Here is a 13,338-nt window from a genome sequence, read left to right as displayed (position 1 = left end):
GGAAGTGTATAGGGACTGGATGTCCATGGTGAAGATAAGGCGTTGGGGGCCGGGGAAGCGAAAATCATGGAGGAGGTGGAGGGCGTAGGTGGTGTCCCGAACGTAGGTGGGGAGTTCTTGGACTAAGGGGGACAGGACCGTGTTGAGGTATGCAGAGATGAGTTCGGTGGGGCAGGAGCAGGCTCAGGCTCCTCCCACCCTTCCCCCTGTAAAAACGCCATTCCATATTCCCAATTCCTTCGCCGCCGCCGCATCTGCTCCCAGGAGGACCAATTCCAATACCGAACAACCCAGATAACCTCCTTCTTCAAAGACTGCAATTTCCCCTTAGACATGGTTGACGATGCTCTCCACCGCCTCTCCGCCACTTCCTGCTCCTCCACCCTTGAACCATGCCCCTCCAATCCCCACCAGGACAGAACCCCTACCACCCCACCAACCTCCAGATACATCGTATCATCCTTCGTCATTTCTGCCACCTCTAAACAGACCCCACCACCAAGGATATATTTCCCTCCCCTCCCCTATCAGCGTTCCGGAAAGACCATTCCCTCCGTGACTCCCTCGTCAGGTCCACACCCCCCACCAACCCAACCTCCACTCCCGGCACCTTCCCTTGCATCTGCAAGTAATGCAAAACTTGCGCCCACACCTCCCCCCTCACTTCCCTCCAAGGCCCCAAGGGATCCTTCCATATCCGTCAGAAGTTCACCTGCACCTCCACACACACCATTTACTGCATCCGCTGCACCCGATGTGGCCTCCTCTACACTGAGGAGACAGGCTGCCTACTTGTGGAAAGTTTCAGAGAACACCTCTGGGACACCCGGAACAACCAACCCAACCACCCCGTGGCTGAACACTTTAACTCCCTCTCCCACTCCGCCAAGGACATGCAGGTCCTTGACCGCCTCCATCGCCAGTCCGGGGCAACACGACGCTTGGAGGACGAGCGCCTCATCTTCCGCCTAGGAACCATCCAACCACAAGGGATGAATGCAGATTTCTCCAGCTTCCTCATTTCCCCTCCTCCACCCCCCCTTATCTCAGTCCCAACTCTTGGACTCAGCTCCACCTTCTTGACCTGTAATCTTCTTCCCGATCTCTCCGCCCCTCCCCCTTCTCCGGCCTATCACTCTCACCTTAACCTCTTTCCACCTATCGCATTCCCAATGCCCCTCCCCAAAGTCCCTCCTTCCTGCCTTTTATCTTAGCCTGCTTGGCACGTCCTCCTCATTCCTGAAGAAGGGCTTATGCCCGAAACGTCGATTCTCCTGCTCCTTGGATGCTGCCTGACCCGCTGCGCTTTTCCAGCAATACATTTTTCAGCTCTGATTTCCAGCATCTGCAGTCCTCACTTTCTCATAGATTCTCAACAAAGCTCAACATAACAAACAAGCAGTGAATAAGAATTTTTGGTGATGCTGATTAAAAAATGTTGGTTTAGACGCGATCCCATTACAAAATTGCAATCTCTTTGATCATATTTCCAAGAATCCAGCAGTCTGTTTGTAATTCAGTGAAACTGATTTCTGTCCTGGTGTTCAACCTTAACTTTGACATGAGATCAGAAGGCTTATCATTTGGTATCGTCAACAGGAATGTCTGAAACCTAATGGAATGATGAGAGAGGGGATTAATATTATTAATTGAGTTAATTGAGTGAGATTGGTTGTATAAAAATCGGGTGGTGTTGGTTTTATGGAGTGTGGTCCACTAAAATAAAGCTCTCACTACAAGTGATTCTGTTTTAGCACAATTATCTTGCAGTGTGTAACCGCAAAGTGGTGCCAACTGAACTATTGTGCCAGAATTCTGGAGTGATTCTACTGCATTTCAAATAGAACTATTTGAGAGGAAAATAGGAGTCTTCAACCTCTATTCAAGAAATCAGAGTGATTCTATTATGTTGTTACGATCAGATTTCAAATGATTTAATTTTATCATGATTTCTTCTGCAGGACATGGTACCTGTCATGGTTGATTATTGTCTCTTGCTCGAACGCATGTAAGTCTTAGATGGGTTTTCTTCCATGAATTTTGATTCTTTTAGTCGATATATATTACATGTAAAGTATACCATATTTGATATGTTAAATAAATTTTCATTCTTTGACTGATTTGAAAAGAAAATTTTTGCAAATATTGATATTTTGGTCCTTTTCTCAAATTTGAGTTTTATTCTGATTCTGAAGACATGGTTAGGCCCCTAAACTTTAACATTATTGTCATCACGATCAAAATATTTTAAATGCTTGCCTCTGAGAGTGTAAGCACATTCTGTAAAATATAATGGCTTCACCCTTAAACTGAGTGGTGCATTACTGCTTTGGGAAGCAGATTTTCCACGTTGTATTAGATTCTTTGATGACTGAGAAATTAAATTGATCATGGTGATTTTATGCCCAAAGAAATAATCCATCTATAATCTTGGCCCTTACCACCCCTACTCATGGCAAAATATTCCTGATGACATTATGATGTTGTGGTACCACCATTTTGCATTGCTTTAAGTTGTCTTAAGCAGTTAATTGGTGCTGGAAGAGCACAGCAGTTCAGGCAGCATCCAAAGTGCAGCGAAATCGACGTTTTGGGCAAAAGCCCTTCATCAGGAATAAAGCTTTATTCCTGATGAAGAGCTTTTGCCCGAAACGTCGATTTCGCTTCACTTTGGATGCTGCCTGAACTGCTGTGCTCTTCCAGCACCACTAATCCAGAATCTGGTTTCCAGCATCTGCAGTCATTGTTTTTACCTCTTAAGCAGTTAGCTGTATAACTGGTGAAATTCTGCCCCAAAAATGGACTCCAATGATTGCAGCTGATGTATATTATATTAATAATCTCCCTTTGCACAGTTGGTGCTTAAATTCTGTGTCTCCTATTCTAGAAGCATGCATATGTTGTATTCAAAATAGTACTTTTTGATTAGTTTCCTGTATGTGACTATCCCAATTAGTAAAGGGTGCTCAGTTCAGCTTTAAGACTTTGAAATATTTTGCCGACTGCTGTTTTTGTGTTTTGAAACAACATTGCTGCTGTTTGTATACCATACAAGTGAGCAGTGTTGAAAGTCAATACATGGAATAGATGTAGGATGGATTAATGCTCACCTTTCACTTGGTATTTAGCTTGTGTTTATGTTCATTGATGCAAAGTATTCAGAAAAGGTAGATGGCTAGGACAGAGTTCCCCACTAACTTAGAGTTAAGAAACAAAAAAAAGTATGCCCGCACATCCAAGGATCTTCTCTTAGCCTCAAAATAGCAAGACTGGATTTGGAAAAGGCAGATTGTGTTAGATTAGATTCCCTACAGTGTGGAAACAGGCCTTTCGGCCCAACAAGTCCACACCAACTCTCTGAAGAGTTACCCACCCAGACCCATTTCCCTCTGACTAATGCACCTAACATTATGGGCAGTTTAGCATAGCCAATTCTCCTAACCTGCACATCTTGTGGATTGTGGGAGGAAACCAGAGCACCTGGAGGATACCCATGCAGACACGGAGAATGTGCAAACTCCACACAGTCAGTCACCTGAGGCTGGAATCGAACCTAGGTCCCTGGTGCTGAGAGGCAACAGTGCTAACCACTGTGCTACTCTTTTCTTGAATTTTTTTATGGAAGTAACTTTAAATTCTGATGAAGGAACTGCAGTGGATGGTGTCTGCAAGGAATTTAGAAAGTGTTTGAAAAAGCACCAAAAGCTTTGTGAACAAAGTTGTTGCTCATGGAAAAGTTTCAGGTTGCGAGAAAAAGAAATTTGCTTAAGGATAGAAAACAAGAAGTTGTGGTAAGGGGTTACTTTTTTAGTCTGGAGGATGGTAGATGGTAGTGCTTCCCATGGGACAGTGCTAAGGATACATTTGTTTTGTCTATTAATGGCACAGATGTTGGACATTCAAATCAATTTTCAAAAGTTCCCAATGATACCAGGGGAAAGTGAGGTCTGCAGATGCTGGAGATCAGAGCTGAAAATATGTTGCTGGAAAAGTGCAGCAGGTTGGGCAGTATCCAAGGAACAGGAGATTCGATGTTTCGGGCATAAGCCCTTCTTCAGGAATCCTGACCTGCTTACCAATGATACCAAACAGGGAGGAGTGACAAGTGATACAAATAGTCTATGATACACAGTCAGTAGATGTGGAGCTGGACAGCAGGAAAGACAATGTTTTGGGTCAAAACCCTTCATGAGGACTGGGGAGGGAGAGAGGAGCCCAGAAGTAAATGGAGGGTGGGGCTGTCGGGAAGGGTAGGTGGGATGGTGATAGGTGGATGCATTAAGGGAGTTACTGTGATTGGTCAGTAGGAAGGGCGGAGTGGATATGTGAGTAGCAAGATGGACAGGTGAGGTGAGGTCAGGTAGGTGAGAAGGAGGAGGAGGAGTGGGGCTGGACATGGGATAAGGCTTGGGGTGGAGGGATTTTGAAGCTGGTGAAGTCCTTACTGTCTGCAGGTCTATGGTACAGCACAGATATGCCAGCAGAATGGCCAGGCAAGTGAAGGATGCAACTTAATATAAATACGTTAGAGGGCATTGAATAGATTTACCAAAATGATGAGGGACTTTATCTGAGAGATTAGGTTAGAGAAGTTAGGATTGTTCTCCATAGCACAAAAGAGATTGCAAGGTGTTTGTTAAAGATGTACAAGATTATGGCAGCTAAGGCTGACTGGGGGAAAGAAAGCCATTCTTGTTAGTTGACAGGCCCTGGATTACAGAGTCGAGTGGAGAAATGGAACTGACTGGATTACTATGTGAAGAGCTGGCTGTCTGTTGAACAATGATAACTCCAAGAAGAACTCTATAACAGTGACTTGCATGTATTTGGCATCAGTTGATAAGTTGTACAGTTGATATGCTAGATGGCCACAATGGCAAGGGTAATATAATTACTGCATGTTGTACTGAAGATAGATGAACTGAAAGGTGAACATTTCCTGTGCAGATTGTATTGTTCTGTTTTGCATGTTTTACACCGGTCCTGCATGATTGTGAGGAATATCATAGAACGTTATAACTAAGAAATTATTTTCACCTATTGTGCCAATGATGCCTCTCTGTCAAAAGCTGTGCAATTAATTTTACAGGCCAGCAGATAATTAAAACATTTATTCAAATCCCTTTTTGAAGATTATTGAATCTACTTTCACCAAGCTTTCAGGTAGTGCATTCCAGACCGCAACAACTCACTGCATAAAAACATTTATCTTCATCTCCTTTCAGTTCCTTTGCCAGTTTCCTTCAATAAATATCCATTAGCTAATATGGGGAAAGAACTTAAAAGTGTAAATTGATGCTATTTGTGTTATAACACTGTAAGAAGTAAGACAGTGTTTAAATATGCAAGCTAGCTGTTAGTAGGTTGCTGGCTATTAGAGGTCAGTTTTGTGATCCTGGAGAAATTGCCACAAAATCTGACAGCTGAGCTTTTCCCCTGAACTTTGAAAATTTGCATCAATCATTCGTACCCATCTGCTACGTCACTTGTTACATGTCTTCCTGAGATTTCACAAGACAAAACTGTCAAGTGTTTCACTCTATTTTTTGCATAACAGCAGTGTGTCATTAATTGTACGAGACTTTTTGCGATAATTGCAACGAGTGTTAGCATTTATAATGACATTAGTTCAGGTATGGAAAAAAAACATCTTTTTCGAAGTTGTAAAGCATTCACCTCAATTTGATGTTGAATATTGCCATCAATTAATGAATATAACTTGCATGCATGTGAGGCCATCAGTTTATTTTTATAACATTCATGGGATGTCAGCCTTGATGGTAAATGCTATCAGTTGTGGCCCATCTCTAATTGCTGAAGTGCAGATTGTCATGAATCCTCTCCTTAAACTGTTGTAATCCATATGGGAGTGTACGTATACCCACAGTGCTAGCAAGGAATTAATTTCAAGATTTTTCTCTGACAACAGTGAAAATATGATGATATGGTTCAAGAAAGAAGGTCATCTGGCTTGAGAGCAAACTTACATTTGGTGTGTTCCCATACACATTCTGCACTTGTCTTCCTGTACGGGCTGTGGGTTTTGCAGGGACTGTTGAAGGGAACTTGGTGCTTTTTTTGCTATATACCTTGTAGATGGCACATGCTGCTGTCGCTACATTTAGTAATGTAGGGAGTGAATGTTTAAAGTGCTGAATAGGGTGCCATTCAAGTCTGCTACTTTGTCCAGAGGTTCAGATTTCTGAGCATTGTCTGAGCTGTAATTGTTCAGGCAAGTGGAGAATATTCAATCTCACCCATGACATGTGCGTTGAAGATGGTGGACAGGCTTTTGGGCAGTTGGGTAGTATAGAATTCGCCATAGAATTCCCAGCCTCTGAGCTGCTGTTGTAGCTGCAGTATTTACGTGGTTTGTCCAGTTTAATTTCTGGTCAATGGAATGGCCAGAAAGTTGTTGATAGGAGATTCAGTTATGATATTTTACCATTGACCATTGGGGGAGATGGTTAGATTTTCTCTTGTTAATGATGGTCACTGCTGGCACTTGTGTGTTGTGAATGTTACTTATCATTTGTCAGTCCAAGTCTTAATGTGTAGCTGCATATCAAAACACACTATCTAGGTCCCTGAGAAGTCACAAATATATTTGAGCCTTTATGCATTCATCAGCGGTGATCCCCACATCTGATCTTATGATCAAGGGAAGGTCTGCTGAAGATTCCTTCACTTAGGATGCTGCACTGATGAACTTCAGAGGGTAGCCTGAGTTCAAATCCCATCTGCCCCATGTGTAATAACAACTCTGAACAGGTTGATTAGAACATATCTACATTGATGAACTTCTGCAGAGATGTCCTGGGACTGAGATGATTGGACTTGACAACAACGATCATCTTCCTTTGTGCTAGTTTATGACTTCAGTGCTCTGAGGATTCTTCCCGATTTCCATTAACATCAGCTGTGATGGTGAATTAGAAGGACCTTGTTTTCTCAGCTCATGATTTCTATGTTCCTGTACACTGGGTGACATTGCAATCTCTGTGCTTTTTCTAACATGTGCATTGTTTCCAGGCCTCCAATTTTGTAATTTTAAAAAAATTCTGGAAATGCGCAGCAGATCCATTTGGTCTGAAAATAGTATAATCTTTCAGACTTCAACAATCAACTAATGGAAGGGAATAAACTTGCAGTTTGTCATGTTTTCTTTTTTCAGGTATTATTTTTATCTCAAATCCCCAGTATACTGAATTTTCTTCTGTTGTTTTAGTCGTAAGCAGACGATAAGAACAAACATTGTTACAATTAACATTAGATTTTTTGAAACTACCTATGTTTCTGATTTCAAAACTTATGAATGAGGAAATGTTTCAAGATCTTAAAAGAATATAACTTTTCCACAAAATTAACTTCAGAGCAAACTGGGCACCTTCTGGTACAGAAATAAATAGATTCCCTTAAGAAAGCTTAAGAGGTTTTGCTTTAATTTGGCTTAAAGTGGCAACAATACCTTAAAAGCTTGCGCAGTGTGTGAGGATCATGAGTAAGCCTTGTTCTTAAAATGTCCCAGTTGGCACCGTTAATGTTTGTGAATCGTTTTAGTCAGGGCGCAGCAACTCATTTTCTGTTTAATGATCAACGTTTTATCAAAAAAATTTAACACTTGAGCATTTGACTCAATGAATTCCATAATATTTTTATATTTTTGCAAGATATAAATGGGAGGTGTTTTCCATAAATTTCTACCTTGAAGGAATTTAGATTGGATTATAGTGTTGGGGTGATTGGTGGGAATATATGACGATGTTCCGAAGAAGATCATATTGCGCTCAAAACATTAATCTCCTCCTCTCTCTACATTGTTGCCTGACTTGCTGAGCTTCTCCACCACTTATGTTAATTAACAATAACGATAATCTTACAAAAATCTAAGCATCATAGCTTTTTCAGAAATGCATGAATTTATGCAAGCCTTCCTTTTGGAGGGCACTAGGTGAAAAAGCTCTAGCCCCTGGATTTCAATGGAACTTCAACTAATTTTACTCACATTTGTCACGACCTTTGCTGTTTTAAGATTGTGGCTGAGGTTCTAAAAGGCTCTGGGCAGACCACATTTGGAGTATTGTGCACAGTTTTGGGCCCCGTGTCTTAGGAAGGATGAACAGGCCCTGGAGCGTGTTCAGAGGAGGTTCATGAGAATAGTCCCAGGAATGAAAAGCTTAATGTATGAGGAACGTTTGAGGATTCTGGGTTTATACTTGATGGAGTTCAGAAGGATTGGGGGGATCTAATTGAAAAATGCAGAATGCTGAATGGCCTGGACAAAGTAGATGTTGCAAAGATGTTTCCATTTCCTCTGAACCAAGGGCATAGCCTTAGAGTAAAGGGAACACCTTTCAGAATGGAGATAAGGTGAAATATCTTCAGCCAGAAAGTGGCAAATCTATGGAATTCATTGCCACAGAAAGCTGTGGAGGCCCAGTCAATGAGTATATTTAAGACTGAGAGAGATAGGTTCTTGAATATCAGGGAGACCAAGGGTTATGGGGAGGAAGTTGGAGAATGGGGTTGAGAAACCTATCAGCCATGATTGAATGGCAGAGCCGATGGGCTGAATGCCCTAATTTCTGCTCCTATGTCTTATGTTCTTAGGATCTTTTGTTAAGTAATAGATAAATCTCTCCATGTCAAATTCTGAAATGGATGGCCCAAGTTGATGCCAACAGCTATATTGGCATTTTCTTGTGAGTCTGAAATTAGATTTTGTTTTGGTACCAAAGATATTTTGTGATGGCCTGGAGTTCCAGATTTTGTGGAGCTTGCTTGTTCTCTCGAGACTCCCTGTCCTTTCACTCAACAACGTTAGTTAGTCATTATAAAAATAGTGTCTGTTGAAATCACGGAATTGTTGCTGCTTTCTGCTGATTGATTAGTTGTGTGGTTTTTGCTGGCTTGCATTGGAACAATCTGTTTTCTGTTGTCAATTTTCTAACATCTGCTTTGGCCGTTGTACTGTTTTATTAATCCATGTTATGCATTTTAAATAGTAGGAAGGAAAGAATGCTTCGTACTGATGTTTTCCATCATTTTCAAACTCCATGTTTTAGTTTGCATTGAACACCATTCTATAACCTGTCTCATGGCCATGATTTCATCATATCATTGGTGAACTGTCCACTGGAAAGCACTCCAGTCAACTGGTGCATTCATACTTTTACATTTTGATGACTTTTCCCCCTCCAGGAAAGTGGGTGTCAGTTGGTAAAAATGCCTACTCATTTTGTCTTTCTTTATATTTGTTTTTCTAATAAACTTCTGCCTGCAAAACTGTCTGTGTTTGGATGGTTTTATCACTATTTTATCTTTCTCTTTGACGAGTGCTGTTCTAGTTAACTCACTTAGCCCAACTACGTCTTGTATCCTGCAGCGATTGCTGACTGTTGAGACTCCAACATCTTTGTGAACCCAATCTTTTACTTTCTTCTCTACTATCATCTTCTGGAGTGTACTTGCCTGTTTTCTTAACACCTTATGTCTGAACTGCTGGTTGTGTGGCTAACTATCAGATGGTACTCATGTTGGCTATCTAATTTTCCTTCACCAAAAGGTATGTGGCCAATTAGAATAAACTTTTTAGTGGAAGTTATATTGATAACCATTTAAAAACTGCTGCTAATCTCTGAGAATGTTCGAACGAAGTGAAACTTCCTATGCAGTTTGAGATGTGGATCATTTCCTGCTCTCTCTTCTGAGAAAGTTGTGGCAGTTAGATTAATAATCTGAGGTTTTACTGCAATATCCCATGTTTAGGATTACCCACTGGGGCCGGTTAGCTCAATTGGTTGGATAACTGAATTGTAGTGCAGAGTGACACTAACAGTATGGGTTCAGTTTCCACAACCAGGCTGAGATTGCCATGAAGGTCCTACCTTCTCAACAGCACTCCTTGTCTGGGGTATCCTCTCTGGTCCAATTCACCACCTCTAACAAGATAGCAGCCCTACGATCCTCTGGGATTATGGCCACTTTTCTGGTGTTTAGGATTACATTCCACACCAGTTGATTATAGCGCTGGTTTGTTACCTTTCACATGTGTTGAGTGGATTCATTACTGGTTAAGTTGGAACTAACCTAGAAAAGGAATGGGTTTGGTCAAGATCAGATTCACATTAATTATAAATCATTACATTCAAGTTGACCATTTTTTTTCCATTGTTGGCTTTGATGCATCATTATTTGTTCTATGTACAAACAAAGTGATTGGTTTTTCAATAACTACATTCTTTTGTGTGTTTTGTTTGATTGTGGAGCGACATAAGTTATAAAGAAATGGATGTCTATCAATCTTACATTCCTGCGATAGCTGAATGGAAGGTTGACTGCAGCTTGGGAGAAGAGTACAGAAAAGACTGGATCTAGGAATAGATCTTTGTGCAATACAGCTTTCTATTTCCAGCTCATTCTGATAATCATCTGCCTGGATTTTCTTTTAATTCACTTGCTTCTTTAGCACTCTTCAGGTGGCCATAATAAAAGAAAATATTGAATTATTTTCATTTAGTTATTAATGTCAGTGGCTAATGCGGTCTTTTCATAGTGCACTCTCGACTTGATCCCCCTGTTTGCTGAGCCGCACTACAGTGAAATAATCAAATCCACATCCCTTTGATATCAGTTGTTTATGTTACATGTGTAAAGATGGATTTACCTCGTGAGGGGTACATTATCAGTTTCTTTGTCCCAAGATATGGATGCTTGACAGTCCTTTCAACTTATGTTTTCCCTTTAAAGATATTGACGGCCCTGCTGTGTGTATCTCCAACATCTTTTTAGTTTTTATTTCATGTTTCCAGCAGATGGCAGAATTTCAAGTTGTGATGTATTACAAAGCTCACAAGAGTTCCAGTAGAGAAAACAGGAGGGTAGATTATAAACAATAAAGTTGAAGGGGCTTCAGAATCATAAGTTATTACTGTAAACTGAAATGGGTCTTACTGCCTTGTTGAGTGTCTGGTTATTTTTCAAATGACCATCGTAATGCATTCATTCTTAGCTTATTTTCCTTAAGTGTCACATAATGAGGATGTGCACCATCTGATGTTGCGGAGAGGCTTGTGTGCTCTGACACTTCCTTTAGTGATGTTGTGTAGAGATTGTGGCTTCTGCTATAGCCACCCATGGCAATAATTTTGACAAGAGGTGCCAGAGAAAGTGCAGTCAAAAAACTGTTTCAGTGGCAGAATAGGTGAAGAAATGTAGTGCATCTCGCTTCACCTAAAACTGGTTGTAAAGTTTAATGGAAGGCAGACGATTTAACTATATTAAAAGAAGGCATAGTACAAGGTCATCGAAGCACATGTTACACCACTGGAAATAAGCCTTCCTTGTGAGTCTGTGTACTTGGTGGGCAGGTTTTTTTGTGCTTATGTTTTGGTTGCTGTGAAAAATAAATGCTTATCTTTTTGGTATAAATCTCTTGCATTTATTCTTTATAGAATCAGCTTTCAAGGGGTTAGACTATTCTTAAGAGAAAACAATCTAAAGGATAAGTGTTTGATATCCAGTTGATGCACTAGGTACAATATGCTCACAACATTTAATTACATTGTTTTAAGTTCCGTCTTCATACTGGTGACAGTCCTCTGACCATCACCATTTTAAATTTTTTTTCATTGAACTGTCGTGGGATGGTCAATGGCACCTGAAGAGGCCATTTTCGGTTTAACCAAAATATATGTGATCATGTATCTCATCTTTCCAGAGACCATAAAAACACTCCCTGACTTTGCACAGATCATTTTGTTAAAATACAGTGTCATTATTTCATTTCGCTCTTTCCCTTAAAAAGTAGTGTTCATCTTCCATTATGGCATGACTATAATGCTGACACGAAGGCAGAAGCCAGCTACAGTAGAATGTGATCAGACATGTCACCAAAATCTTGCCATCAACCCATCACGTGACGTGGTAGACATGCTAAAAAATGTTGCTCGTACCAGGATCTATTTGCTAAGTTCTGTAGCAATGGAGAATTAGCGATGGGCACTGGGCTGTGAACATGGATGTCTGTAGTCAAGAATCTGCACTTACTTCACAAATGGATCAAGGTCATTGGCCATCTGTGTCGGGCCAGAGGCATCTTTGTGCAGCAGTGTTTGTAACTGAGCATTCCTTTTCAGGAGAAAACAAAACAAATGGCTGCGGAAGCTAAAGATCTGAACCTAAAACAGGAATTGCTGGAGAAACTGAGCAAATCTGGCAGCATCTGTCGAGAGAAAACAGAAGGATCACTGGACTCGAGGCATTATCTCTGCTTTTTGTCCACAGATATTGTCAGACCCTGCTGAGTTCCTCCTTCGGGATACATTAATCCACCCTAATTGGAGAAAATGGTGCCCAAAAATTGTGTGTTCCGGTTCCCACTGACGTGGGAACCATGTGTTGTGGCATCATCATCTTATGATCAAAGAAAGCTTTGAAGTTTGTAACTTGGCATATTAGAACACTCATGGACAATCTCATGTGACCATTGAGGATGAAGAACTGCAGTTGTGTTGCATGAGCTGTTGAGACTCTAAATTTACTTTGTCATCCTGAATATGAGTGGCCTTCCTGAAAAAAGGCAGCTAAAGAAACAGGGTGGGGTGATGGGAGGGGAGATGCACCTTCTATATGAATAGAAAGGCTGTCAGCAATCTTTGTCCATGGTGTTGGTACTCTTGAAGTGGATTGTGATGCCCTATCATAATTACCATAACCAATATGCCATCATCATTGGCACTAATGGCCATGTAAACATATACAATATATGAAGAAAAGTTAAACACCACAGCTATGAAGCAGCCTGACGAAAGAAGGAAATTCCAAGCATGTATTAAGATCAATCTGGAAAATCTTCACACATCCGATTCAGTTCCACAACAGTGGGATCAAATGAAGTTTAGATTAGATTACCCACAGTGTGGAAACAGGCCCTTCGACCCAACAAGTCCACACCAACCCACCGAAGCGCAACCCACCCACACCCACACCCCCACCTCTACATTTACCCCTTACCTAACACTATGGACAATTTAGCATGGCCAATTCACCTGACCCGCACATCTTTGGACTGTGGGAGGAAACCGGAGCACCCGGAGGAAACCCACGCAGACACGGGGAGAACGTGCAAACTCCACACAGTCAGTCGCCTGAGGCGGGAACTGAACCCGGGTCTCTGGCGCTGTGAGGTAGCAGTGCTAACCACTGTGCCACCATGCCGCTCAAGTCAGCTGTACTAAACAATTATGCCCAGATTGTTTGGCTTCAAAGCATCATTGTCACCAGGACAGGTTAGATGAAAACTATCAGAATATGTAGCTGCCTAGAGTACAAATGAGC

At 41.4% G+C, this 13,338-nt stretch overlaps 1 protein-coding gene across 2 annotated transcripts in view; it reads left to right on the top strand.

Moving 5' to 3' along the window:
* The window catches only part of vps8 (VPS8 subunit of CORVET complex), a 543,230-nt gene that overhangs the window by 117,232 nt on the left and 412,660 nt on the right, over positions 1-13,338 (top strand). For both annotated transcript variants that reach the window (XM_060827508.1, XM_060827507.1), the window contains one exon: positions 1,962-2,008. In XM_060827508.1, coding sequence (XP_060683491.1) covers positions 1,962-2,008 — 47 coding nt within the window. The remainder of the gene's footprint in view (positions 1-1,961; positions 2,009-13,338) is intronic.

Source organism: Hemiscyllium ocellatum, chromosome 7 (genome assembly GCF_020745735.1).
Source record: "Hemiscyllium ocellatum isolate sHemOce1 chromosome 7, sHemOce1.pat.X.cur, whole genome shotgun sequence".
NCBI classification, from domain to species: domain Eukaryota; kingdom Metazoa; phylum Chordata; class Chondrichthyes; order Orectolobiformes; family Hemiscylliidae; genus Hemiscyllium; species Hemiscyllium ocellatum.
Note: the sequence above shows the minus strand (reverse complement) of the source record. Positions and strands in the feature narration are given on the sequence as shown.